This window comes from Macaca nemestrina, chromosome 17 (assembly GCF_043159975.1).
Source record: "Macaca nemestrina isolate mMacNem1 chromosome 17, mMacNem.hap1, whole genome shotgun sequence".
NCBI lineage: Eukaryota > Metazoa > Chordata > Mammalia > Primates > Cercopithecidae > Macaca > Macaca nemestrina.
Window position 1 is genome coordinate 4,902,288 of NC_092141.1, and position 13,025 is coordinate 4,915,312.

Here is a 13,025-nt window from a genome sequence, read left to right on the forward strand (position 1 = left end):
TGGCTAATATGGTGAAACCCCGTCTCTACTAAAAAATACAAAAAACTAGCCGGGCGAGGTGGTGGGCGCCTGTAGTCCCAGCTACTGGGGAGGCTGAGGCAGGAGAATGGCGTAAACCCGGGAGGCGGAGCTTGCAGTGAGCTGAGATCCGGCCACTGCACTCCAGCCTGGGCGACAAAGCGAGACTCCGTCTCAAAAAAAAAAAAAAAAAAAAAAAAACAATGTTAAATTGTATGGTTTGTGAATTATATCTCAATAAAGCTGCTTTGGCCAGGCATGGTGGCCTGTAATCCCAAAATTCTGGGAAACCAAGGCAGACGAATCACTTGAGGCCAGGAGTTCTAGCCCGGGCAACACAGCAAGACCCCATCTCTACAGAAATTTTTAAAAATAAGGCAGGTGCAGTGGCATGTACCTGCAGTCCCAGCTACTCTAGGGAGACTGAGGCAGAAGGATCGCTTGAATCCAGGCGTTCAAGGCTGCAGTGAGCTATGAACACATTACTACACTCTAGCCTGGGCAAAAGAGTGAGACTCTCTCTTTAAAAAAAATAAAATAAAATCTGGCCGGGAGCAGTGACTCACGCCTGTAATCCCAGCATTTGGGAAGGCCAAGGCGGGTGGATCACTTGAGGTTAGGAGTTTGAGACCAGCCTGGTCAACATGGCAAAACTAATCTAAAATTCTACTAAAAACACAGAAGTTACCCAGACGTGGTGGTGTGGTTTCGCCATATTGGTCAGACTGGTCTTCAACTCCGGACCTCAAGTGATCCGCCTGCCTTGGCCTCCGAAAGTGCTGGGATTACAGAAGTGAGCCACCGTGACCAGCCTAATGAAGCTGTTTTTATAAAAAGGCATACTGATAACCATAAAAAAAAAGAGTGTTCCAGGAAAAGAAAAAAACAGAGGCTGGGCAAGGGGCTTATGACTGTAATCCCAACACTGGGAGGCCAAGGCAGGAGGATCGCTTGAGCCCAGGAGGTCAAGATCAGCCTGTGCAACTGAGGGAGACCCCATCTGCACAAATAATTTTTTAAAATTAGGCAGATGCGGTGGAGGGCACCTGTGGCCACAGCTACTTGGGAAGCTAAGGTGGGAGGTTTGCTTGACCCCAGGAAGCCAAGACTGCAGTGAGCCACGATCGCCACCACTGCACTCCAGCCTGAATGGCAAAGCAAGATCCTGTCTCCTTTTTTTTTTTTTTTTTGAGACAGAGTTTCGCTCTTTTTGCCCAAGCTGGAGTGCAATGGCACAATCTCGGCTCACCGCAACCTCCGCCTCCCGGGTTCAAGCAATTCTCCTGCCTCAGCCTCTCAGGTAGCTGGGATTATAGGCATTCACCACCATGCCCAGCTAATTTTGAAATTTAGCAGAGATGGGGTTTCTCCATGTTGGTCAAGCTGGTCTTGAACTCGACTTTAGGTGATCCACCTGCCTCAGCCTCCCAAAGTGCTGGGATTACAGGTGTGAGCCACTGCACCCAGCCTCCGATTCTGTCTCAAAAAAGAAAAATAAAAAGAGCGAAGACTATGAGATGACAGCATACTTGGTATTTCTGAAGAACAGCAAGGAGACAAATTGTTGCTGGAGAAAAGTGAGCAAGGTGGAGAGGAGTAACCAACGATGAAGGTAGTAGGGCCAGACTGTGCAGAGCCATATAGGTGATTACAGACTTTCGCTCTGAATAAGATAAAAGCCGTGAAGGGGAGAGAGAAATTGAGCAGAGGAGTGATAATATCTGACTTCTGGTTTGCTTTTTTTTTTTTTTTAACCAACAGCATTTGTGTTGTCTTGTTGAGAAGAAGCACACAGATGAGGTAGGAGGTTACTGTAATATGCCAGACAAATGATGATGCAGCTTGAAGAATGTGGTAACTGTGGAGATACAGAGCAGTCAAAATCAGGATGTATTCTGAAGGCAGAGCCAACAGGATTTGCCATCAAATTGGATTTGGGTGGAAAATAAAAAGAAGGGTCCAAGATAACGCCAAGGTTTTTTGCTGAGCAACTAGAAAGATGAAGCTGCCATTCACGAAGAAGGGAACTAATGCAGGAGGAGCAGGTTTGGGGATGACAATCAGGAGTTCAGTTTCAGAGCTGTTCAATCTGTGATGTGTATTTAGCACGAAAATGGAGATGCCAAATAGCCACTGGGTAGACAAGTCTGAAGAGAACTCCTGGCTGGAGATGCAAACTCAGGAGTTGTTGGCCTTGAGGCTGGATCAGTTCACCAAGGGAATGAGAACAAAGAGAGAAGAGAAACAGTGCAAGCACTGTTGTAGGCACTCAAACCTTCAGAGGTCACAGAGGTAAGGAGGGATCAGTCTTTACTGGAAAGGAGTAACCAGTGTGGTAACAGGAGAATCAAGAGAGGAGAGGAGCTGGGAGAGGTGACTCATGCCTATCATCCCAGTACTTTAGGAGGCCAAAGTGGGAAGACTGCTTGAGCTCAAGAGTTCAAGGCCAGCCTCAGCAACATAGCGAGACCTCTTCTCTACTAAAAATCAAACAAATTAGTTGGGTGTGGGCGCACACACCTGTGGTCCCAGCTACCCAGAAGGCTGAGGAGGGAGGACTGCCTCAGCCTGGGAGATCAAGGTTGCAGTGAGCTATGATCGCACCACTGCACTCCACCCTGGGCAACACAGCGAGACCGTCTCAATGAAACAAACAAAAACAAAAACAAAAAGACAGGGGAGAGACATCCCAGAAGTCAAGTGAAGACAGTTTTTTAAACAGGAAAGTATAATTAATTGTATCAAATGGTACAGATAAGTCAAATATGATGATCCAAATTGACCTTTGAACTTAATGTCTCGATGGACACCAGTGATCTTCAAGAGTTACCATTTTACCCAGCAAAGGGTTGTTTCGGCAGCATTGAGGCTAAAAGCCTGAATGTAATGAGTTCAACGGAACAACCATCATAGTAATAATTCATGCAGGGAAGAACCTTTAATAGATGTTAAAATGAGTGGGTGAAAGGTTGACAAGATCTAAGATATTCACATTATCTCCCCCAAGACACTTAATTACAAATGAAAAACATCATACCGTTCTAACAGGGAAAACACCTGGCAGAGACCCGCTTAACCTACAGCACATGCTCCTGATAAGATGCACCAAGAATGACATATCATTTCTGCAGGGTTTTTTTTCTTTTTTGTAGAGACGGGGTCTTGCCATGTTGCCCAAGCTAGTCTTGAACTCCTGCGCTCGCTGATCCTCCCACTTCGGCCTCCCCACTCAGCCTCTGAATCTCATGCTGGGATAACAGGCATGAGCCACTGCACCTGGACGACTTCTGTGGTCTTCTTGCTGAAAACACACAAAGCTCCGGTTGAATTTGTCTGTTGTTTCCTCATGATTAGATTCCAACCTGAGGGGCATCCTACAAAATAACTATCCTGTACTCTTTAAAAATACCAAGATCATAAGACAAAGGCGGAAGAACTATTTCAGATTAAAGAAGACTAAAGAGACATTATAACTAGATGCAAGCTGGGCGCAGTGGCTCATGCCAGCACTTCGGGAGGACAACGTGGGTGCATCATCTGAGGTCAGGAGTTCCAAGACCAGCCTGGCCAACATGGTGAAACCCCATCTCTACTAAAAAATAATAAAAATAAAAATAAAAAATTAGCCGGGCATGGTAGCAGGCGCTTGTAATCCCAGCTACTTGGGAGGCTAAGGCAGGAGAATCGCTTAAACCCAAGCGGCGGAGGTTCCAGTGAGCCAATATCATGCCACTGCACTCAACCTATGTGACAGAGTGAGACTGTCTCAAAAGAAACAAAAGCAAAACAACAACAACAAACTAAATGCAATGTGTGACCCTGCATTAAATCCTGGACTAGAAATTTTGTTGTTGTTGTTGTTATAATGGGTGCCTTTAGGAGAACTGATGGCAAAACTTAAAAAAGATCTGCAGGTTAAATAACTTATTGTACCAATATTAATTCTCCGATCATGATGATGGAGTGTGGTTATGTAAGAGAATGTCCTTGTTTTAAAGGAAATACACACTAAAATATGTCAAAGTAAAAGGACATCATATCTGCAACTTACTCCTAAATTGACCCAGAAAAAATATTTGACAGAATTCCTGTATCCTCTTCACCTAGAATTCTCCAATTTTTAAATGTGCATTTATGTTATTCTCAGAATGATAGTTTAGGAGATCTGTCATTATCAGAATGATAACATAAATATGCATTTAAAAACCAGGAAATCCGGCCAGGCATGGTGGCTCAGGCCTGTAATCCCAGCACTTTGAGAGGCCAACGCAGGTGGATCACTTGAGGTCAAGAGTTCAAGACCAGCCTGGCCAACAGAGCAAAATCCAGTCTCTACTAAAAATACAAAAATTACTAGGGTGTGTGGCACAGGCCTGTAATCCCAACTACTTGGGAGGCTAAGGCAGGAGAATCGTTTGAACCCGGGAGGCGGAGGTTGCAGTGAGCTGAGACTCCTCAAAAAAAAAAAAAAAATGGAGAATCTAAGAGAAGAGTATATATTTAAATTCTTTCAAATATTGTTCCAACTTTTCTGTAAATTTTCAGTTATTTCAAAGTAATGGGCCGGGCGCGGTGGCTCAAGCCTGTAATCCCAGCACTTTGGGAGGCCGAGACGGGCGGATCACGAGGTCAGGAGTTCGTGACCATCCTGGCTAACACGGTGAAACCCCGTCTATACTAAAAAATACAAAAAACTAGCCGGGCGAGGTGGCGGGCGCCTGTAGTCCCGGCTACTCGGGAGGCTGAGGCAGGAGAATGGCGTAAAAACCCGGGAGGCAGAGCTTGCAGTGAGCTGAGATCCGGCCACTGCACTCCAGCCTGGGCGACACAGAGAGACTCCATCTCAAAAAAAAAAAAAAAAAAAAGTAATGCTAAAAGAATGAGAGACAAAAAGTACAGATAGCACTTTTAAGGAGTTTTTGCCATAAAAGGAAGTACACAAATGGCAAATGGGGCAGTAGCTAGAGGGTGATTTGTTTTTTGAGACAAAGTCTCCCTCTGTTGCCCAGGCCAGAGTTCACAGGCGCAATCTCGGCTCACTGCAATGTCTGCCTCCCAGACTCAAGCAATTATCCTGCCTCAGCCTCCTGAGTAGCTGAGATTACAGGTTTGTGCCACCACACCCAGCTAATTTTTGTATTTTTAGTAGAGATGAGATTTCGCCATGTTGGTCAGGCTGGTTTCGAACTCCTGGCCTCAAATGATCTACCCATCTCAGCCTCCCAAAGTGCTGGGATTACAGATATGAGTCACTGCACCCGGCCCTAGAGGGTGATTTTTTTTTTTTTCTTTTTGAGACGGAGTTTTACTCTGTTGCCCAGGCTGGAGTGCAGAGGCACCATCTCGGCTCACTGCGACCTCCGCCCCCTGAGTTCAAGCCATTCTCCTGACTCAGCCTCCTGAGTACTGGGAATACAGGATTATAGATGCCTGCCACTGCACCCCGCTAATTTTTGTATTTTTAGTAGAGACAGGGTTTCACCACCTTGGCCAGGCTGGTCTTGAACTCCTGACCTTGTGATCTACCCACCTTGGCCTCCCAAAGTGCTGGGATTACAGGCGTGAGCCACCACGCCTGGCCAAGGGTGAAGTTTTGAGCTGTGTGCTGATGAAAATGATCCAACAGAAAGCGAGGCCAGGTGCAGTGGCTCATCCTTGTAATCCCAACATTTTGGGAAGCTGAGGCAGAAGATTTTTTTATTTAAGTAGGAGTACACTCTAAAATATGACAAAAAGTGGCCGGGTGTGGTGGCTCATGCCTGTATTCCCAGCACTTTGGGAGGTCGAGCGGGGGGAGGATCACTTGAGGTCAGGAGTTCGAGACCAGCCTGACCAACATGGTGAAACTCTGTCTCTACTAAAAATACAAAAATGGCTGGGTATGGTGGCGGGGGCCTGTAATCCCTTCCTCCCTCAGGAGGCTGAGGCGTAGAAGACAGAACAAGACACTGTCTCTGTCCTTCAAAAGAATATACAGGATAAATGACATTCGGGAATTTGCTTTAAAATGGCCCACCAGGCTGAGCACAGTGGTTCACCTCTGTAATCCCAGGATTTTGGGGGGCCAAGGCAGGAGGATCACTTGAGTCCAGGAGTTCAAGACCAGCCTGGACAACATAGAGAGCCCCTATCTCTACAAAAATTTTTTTTTTGATTAGCTGGGGTGGTAGCACACCTCCAGCTACTCAGGAGGCTGAGGTGGAAGGATCACTTGAACCTGGGAGGTCGAGGCCAAGGCTGCAGTGAGCCATATTCTGGCCACTACACTCCAGCCTGTGTTAGAGTAAGACCCTATCTCAAAAAAAAGAAAAAGAAAAGTTCCACCAAAAAAAAAAAAAAGCCAAGGTATGGGAGGAATGAAACAACACTGGCAAGTGTTCACTGTTAAATTTGGGTGATGGGGGCAGCACAGGGTGGGGTGGTGAAAATATTACTTGTTTATGTCTGAAATTTTACATAAGTTTTATTAATTACATACAAAAACAAATCAAAGACTTGTCGAGTGTAGGGGAGACAGGTTGTAAGCATATGTGAAATAAGTAAACAAACAGTAGGATAAAGAGCAGTCAATCATAGGTGGCCAAGAAATCTATCCCAAAGGCAGTGACAAATAAGCAAATTGAGAAGACTGGGAACGAGGACGGGTGTTGGGGGGAGAGCGCTGCACAGAGAGGGATTCCAAGAGGAGAACAGTAAGTACAAAGGCTCTGCGGAAAGAACGCCCACAGGCTGAAGGATTTTTAAAAGCTGCAAACAGGATCAGAATTTTACTTTAGAAAGCTCACTCCAGCTAGGATTAAAGAGGGTAAGACTGAAGTCAAGGAGACCCGTTAGAAGATTGTTGCTATAATATACTCCAAGCTAGATACGGAGCACTGTGCTAGGATGGTTCCATTTTGGAACTACTGAACTTGCAGCACCTGTGGCAAAGACAAGTTGGCAGGTAGATGATCAAACAGTGGATCCCCCTTGCTTGCAAGCTCCAGGTCTATTTGCTGACTTTCTTTTTTTTTTTTTTGAGGCGGAGTCTCGCTCTGTCGCCCAGGCTGGAGTGCAGTGGCACGATCTCGGCTCACTGCAAGCTCCGCCTCCCGGGTTCACGCCATTCTCCTGCCTCAGCCTCCCGAGTAGCTGGGACTACAGGCGCCCACAACCGCGCCCGGCTAATTTTTTGTATTTTTAGTAGAGACAGGGTTTCACCGTGGTCTCGATCTCCTGACCTTGTGATCCGCCCGCCTCGGCCTCCCAAAGTGCTGGGATCACAGGCGTGAGCCACCGCGCCCGGCCTATTTGCTGACTTTCATTTCTCATCTTAGCTAGACTAGGAATTCTCTGAGAGAAAGGACCATGTCTTATTTGTCTACCTAGACACGAGAAACAGTACCTAAAACCTAACAGATACTCAATAAATGTTTGCTGAATGAAACCTTTGGGGAAGGAAAGGAAACCCTCCACATCATCCCATGTATTGAGGATCCAATTCAAAGAACACAAGTAGAAAAAAAATTCAAGGCAGGATGTATCTAAAAATGTAGCACAGGAAATATTAAAGTGGGGCCCTAGTTTCCCACATCACTTAGCTTCTTTACTCAAAATTCTACTAGACTTCAGACATTTAAGAAAAATAAGCAAGACATTAAGTTCATGTAGTTGACTTTGAGGGAGGAGAGGAAGTCCTGAAAGAGATGACAGAAATCACACATTTATAGGCAGGATAGGTAATATTTCACAAATATTTATTTAAAAAATTTCTGGGGGGCTAGGCATGGTGGCCCATGCCTCTAATCCCAGCACTTTGAGAAGCAAAGGCAAGTGAATCGCTTGAGCTCAGGAGTTTGAGACCAGCCTGGGCAACATGGCAAAACCCCGTCTCTACCAAAAATACAAAAATTAGCCGGGCACTGTGGCGCGTGCCTGTGGTCCCAGCTACTCTGGAGGCTGAGGTGGAAGGATCCCTTGAGCCTGGGAAATGGAGGTTGCAGTGAGCCAAGATCATGCCACTGCAATCCAACCTGGGTGACAGAGTAAGACCTTGTCTCAAAAAAAAAAAAAAGAAAAAAGAAAAAAATTCTGGGACTATAGTGAGATAAAGAAAACAGAAAAAAAAAAAAAAAAAAAACCCGCTGTAATATAACTGACTGATGAAAACCACATAAATTAGAAGAGGGGAATTTAGAGAGAAGAGAAAATACATAATCAGCTCCAGCCTCTGATACTGGGCTGAGATAGCAGAGATATAGTCTTGTCACCCTCAACTATGCAGAGTAATGTTAAAGACAAACAGATAGGGTTAGCTGTGATAAATCCGGGGCTAAGGTTATTGAACCACCCAGCAGGCTGTGACAACCGTCTTCCTGGAAGCTAGCACAGAGCTGGGAAGGTCCCAGGAAAGAAGGGTGGACACAGAAGATCTCCTGTACATGGGTCTTGAAAGATAGGTAGAATTTGGGGGAGGTTTAGTGGGAGAGGGAGGAGGACAGGAGATTGTTAAAGCAGCAGCTATTATGGGCTAGAAATATGCCTTCTTAGAATCAGTGCTTTCACCTGGACAAGATGGCGGGTTCGAGCTAGACTGGGGGCAATGAGAAAGAGATGGAAAAGAGTGGACAGATCTGAAAACTACTCAAAGGATAAAATCAACAGGACTTGATAGATTGCATATGGAGGTGTATGAAGAAGAGTTTAGAATTTCTTGAGTGTCTAGCTTGCAGAACTGAACGGATATTAGATTCCATTCTTATATAAGTCCAAAGGCTCCTAATCCGGCCTAAAACGCTCTGCATGACCCGACCACTGCCTACCGACCTCACCAGTCTCATCTGTACCGACTCTCTTCCCCTCCACATCTGAGCCCCAGGAACGATGTCCTTCTTTCCAGTTCCTTCCTACCACAGGGCCTTCCCACATGAGCTCTCCTCTGACTGAACAGCCCCTCCCATCTTTTTTTCCCTACCCAACCCCTATTCATCCTTAGGGTCTCAGCTTAAACGCCGGTTCCTTTGGAAAATCTCTGTCAGTCTTCAGATAAGGTTAGAGATCCCTGATATTCAATTCTCATCTTGTTTCGCAGCATTTTGTATATCGCCACCACGTCTGTAACCGGAGCGCCTAGTACAGTATCTGACCCTCAGTAAGAGCTCGGAAAATGTTTATTGTTGAATGCGTCATTAAGTCCGTCAAAACAATCCCCGAAACAGATATTGCCAGAGGAAAAAGAGGTTTTTAGATTATACAACTAGTGAGTGACTGGGCCTGGAACCTAATCGATTCCTGTGTGCCGACCAATAGACTAACAACAGAAAAATAAGGCCCATTTTTCCCCTGGAGAAACTCAGGGCCGATGAAGGAGAAATACGTGCGTCCCGTCCGGAATGATACCTGGATCCCCTTTCTGCCCGCAGCTCTCCTTCCCTCAACCTTCCTATCGCACTTGCACTGCACCGCAATCCCGGTGCACAGGTGCCGCGCCAGCCTCCCCACAGGGCCGCGGGCACACGGGCCACGGACTCACCTGGGCCCCGCCCACCGACCCATGCAGCCGCAATAGGCACATGAGCCCGGGCAAATGTGGAGCCGAGCGGTTTGGGGGATGCACCGGAGCAACGGCAGACCCCGTTCGAGGTTGCAGCAAACCAGAAACACTCTCCAGCAGCAGCAGGCGGAGCCGCGGGCCCGAGTTCACTGCCGAGAGACCCCCGGTCCCGCCAGGAACCCCAGCCGCGGAGCCCGCAGAGGACCCACTCAGAACGGCTGCCGCCATCTTCCCCCGGGCTCCAGTGGTGGCGTGGCGCGATGACGTAAACACACCGCGACGGCCGCCTACTGGGGAGTGGGCGTGGGGAGGGGGCTGCGGTCCTGCGCACTGGATGAAGGCAGGCTGGACTCGCGGGCTCAGGCTGGGAAGGAGCATGCGCGGCGAGAGCAGTCTGGGCGCCGAGGCACCGGGGTGCTGGGTTCCTGGAGTGATGGCGGGTGAGCGTGTCTGAGGCGGTCCTGTGATGTTTAAGGTACACGTGGTCCGGACAAAAGGCGCCAAAGTCCGAACGATTTCCATTTAGCGAACGGAGTCTCGGGACATCTTCGCTGTAGGAATCAATAACTCTCTCTCTTTTTTTTTTTTTTTTTTTTTTTTTTTTTGAGACGGAGTCTCGCTCTGTCGCCCAGGCTGGAGTGCAGTGGCGCGATCTCGGCTCACTGCAAGCTCCGCCTCCCGGGTTCACGCCATTCTCCTGCCTCAGCCTCCCGAGTAGCTGGGACTACAGGCGCCCACAACCGCGCCCGGCTAATTTTTTGTATTTTTAGTAGAGACGGGGTTTCACCGTGTTACCCAGGATGGTCTCGATCTCCTGACCTCGTGATCCGCCCGTCTCGGCCTCCCAAAGTGCTGGGATTACAGGCGTGAGCCACCGCGCCCGGCCTTTTTTTTTTTTTTTTGAGATGGAGTCTCGCTCTGTGGCCCAGGCTGGAGTGCAGTGGCACGTTCTCGGCTCACCACAACTTCAACCTCCCGGGTTCAAACGATTCCCCTACCTCAGCCTCCCGAGTAGCTGCAGTTACATTCGCGCGTCACCTCGCCTGCCAAATTTTTTTGTATTTTTGTAGAGATGGGGTTTCACCATGTTGGTCAGGCTGGTCTTAAACTCCTGACCTCGGGTGTTCCGCCCGCCTCGGCCTCCCAAAGTGCTGGGATTACAGGCGTGAGCCACCGCGCCCGGCGCAGGAATCAATAACTCTCTAGGTAACTTGAAATCACAGACTTTTTTAACTACATTTGCAACTTCAGAAATGATACGAGATGTGCGCCTTGCAAAAGCCAATTCAAACAGTATGGAAGGGCATAAAGTAAAAAGAAAAACTGCCCCTCGCCGCAAGGCCCTGCCCCAGTAGCGTCTATACTTTCCTAATATTAGTCTATGCACAAGCACATAAATGAATATTTTACAAGATTGGGGTCTGCGTGTGGCTTTTTTTCACTCATGACCTTCTTTATGCTGTTTTTTAAACTGCGTGGTATGAATGAAATGGGTGCACCATGATTTAATAATTCTATTGCTGAACTAATATTTCGAGGCTGCTCCAACTTTTTGCTAATGTGAACACTAGTGAACATGCTAGTACCTCTATCTTTGTGTATTTTTGTGATTATTAGCTTCAAATCTAAGAGTCATCATTTTTCCTCTTTTTTTTTTTTTTTTTTGAGAAGTCTTGCTCTGTCACCCAGGCTAGAGTGCAATGGTGTGATCTCAGCTCACTGCAACCTCCGCCTCCTGAGTTCAAGTGATTCTCCTGCCTCAGCCTGCCAAGTAGCTGAGATTACAGGCACCCGCCTCCATGCCCAGCTAATTTTTGTATTTTTAGTAGAGACGGGGCTTCACCATGTTGGCCAGTCTAGTCTCAAACTCCTGACCTCAAGTGATCCGCCAGCCTCAGCTTCCCAAAGTCCTGGGATTACAGGTGTGAGCCACCCCACCTCGCCCATTTTTCCTCTTATTGCCTTCTATCCAATCCTTCAAGTCCTGGCATTCTGCCTCCAAAATACATTAACCCAACAGCGTTCATTTTTCTCCATCTCCACTGCCACTCGGGTCCAAATCACCATTCACTCTCACCTAGTCTCTTACAATAGCCTCTTACAAAGCCTTCATTACTCTCTGCTTCCCTCTTAGCACCCTTGTAGTCCCTTCACACAGCAACCAAAGTGGTCTTTTCAAATGTAAACCAGTTCTTGTCACTCCTTGCTTAAACCCCTCTGTGGCTTCCAAATGTGATGAGAATGAAATCCCATCTTCTCACTGATGCCTACAAGAATCCACCCAATCTGACTCATACCCACCTCCCTGACCTCAACACATACCACAAGTACAACTTTCCTTCTCTCTTTCTATTCTTGAGCCAAACTAGGCTTCTTTCTATTCTCCAGCAAAACCCATTCCCACATCAGAACCTTTGCACATGTTGCTGATTCTGCTGGAGAAACTGTCCTTTGATCCTATGTAACTGACATTATCTTGCCATCCTGAGAGGGCTTCTTTTCAGGTAGCTCCCACTCCAACCCCCATCAGCCTCCATCACATTTCCCTGCTTATAATTCATGTCATTACCAGAACTTTATTTGCTTTCTTATGTATTAACTATCTCTTTTGTCTAAAATACAAACTCCATGAAAGGGCTGTTGGCTCCTACACTATGCTCTTCCCATCACCTAGAAGAGTGCCTGGTACATAAAAGGTGCTGAAAAGATATTTCCCCAGGCGGGAGTGCAGTGGCACGATCACAGCTCACTGCAGCCTTGACCTCCCAGCTCAAGCGATCCTCCCACCTCAGCCTCCCTAGTACCTGGGACTCTAGGCACTAGTCACTATACTTGGCTCATTTTTGGGTTTTTGGAGGTTTTTTGTTTGTTTTGTTTGTTTTTGAGATGAAGTTTCGCTATTGTCACTCAGGCTGGAGTGCAATGGCACGATCTCAGCTCACTGCAACCTCTGCCTCCCAGGTTCAAGTGATTCTCCTGCCTCAGCCTCATGAGTAGCTGGGATTATAGCCTAAATTTCAACATGTTGGCCAGAGTGGTCTCGAACTCCTGACCTCAGGTGATCAGCCCACCTCGGCCTCCCAAAGTACTGGGACTACAGGTGTGAGCCACTGCACGCGGCCCCCTCTGCTTTAAAAACCACTACTGGTTCCTCGTGTCCTTCTGCGGGGCCCTCAGTCTCGCTCCTTCATCTGCTATACAAAATCCTCCACAACCTGTTCCAGGCTTCCCCACCAACACCACACAACAGGATGTGCCTTGTCTTTCTCTTTGGAATGCCCTGTCTTAACTTCTGCCCGGCCCGGCACGGTGGCTCACGCCTGTAATCCCAACACTTTGGGAGGCTGAGGCGGGTGGAACACGAGGTCAGGCATTTGAGACCAGCAAGGCCAACATGATGAAACCTTGTCTCTATTAAAAATATGAAAAGTAGCTAGGCATTGTGGCAGGCGCCTGTAATCCCAGCTACTCGGGA

The 13,025-nt window shown here is 47.4% G+C and overlaps 1 protein-coding gene across 3 annotated transcripts in view; it reads right to left on the reverse strand.

Moving 5' to 3' along the window:
• LOC105472246 (proline, glutamate and leucine rich protein 1) overlaps positions 1-9,805 on the reverse strand; it is a 31,171-nt gene extending 21,366 nt beyond the window's left edge. For all 3 annotated transcript variants that reach the window (XM_071082183.1, XM_011725313.3, XM_011725337.2), the window contains exon 1: positions 9,530-9,805. In XM_071082183.1, coding sequence (XP_070938284.1) covers positions 9,530-9,778 — 249 coding nt within the window. In that variant the 5' untranslated portion in view covers positions 9,779-9,805. The remainder of the gene's footprint in view (positions 1-9,529) is intronic.
• Between the last annotated feature and the right edge of the window lie 3,220 nt (positions 9,806-13,025).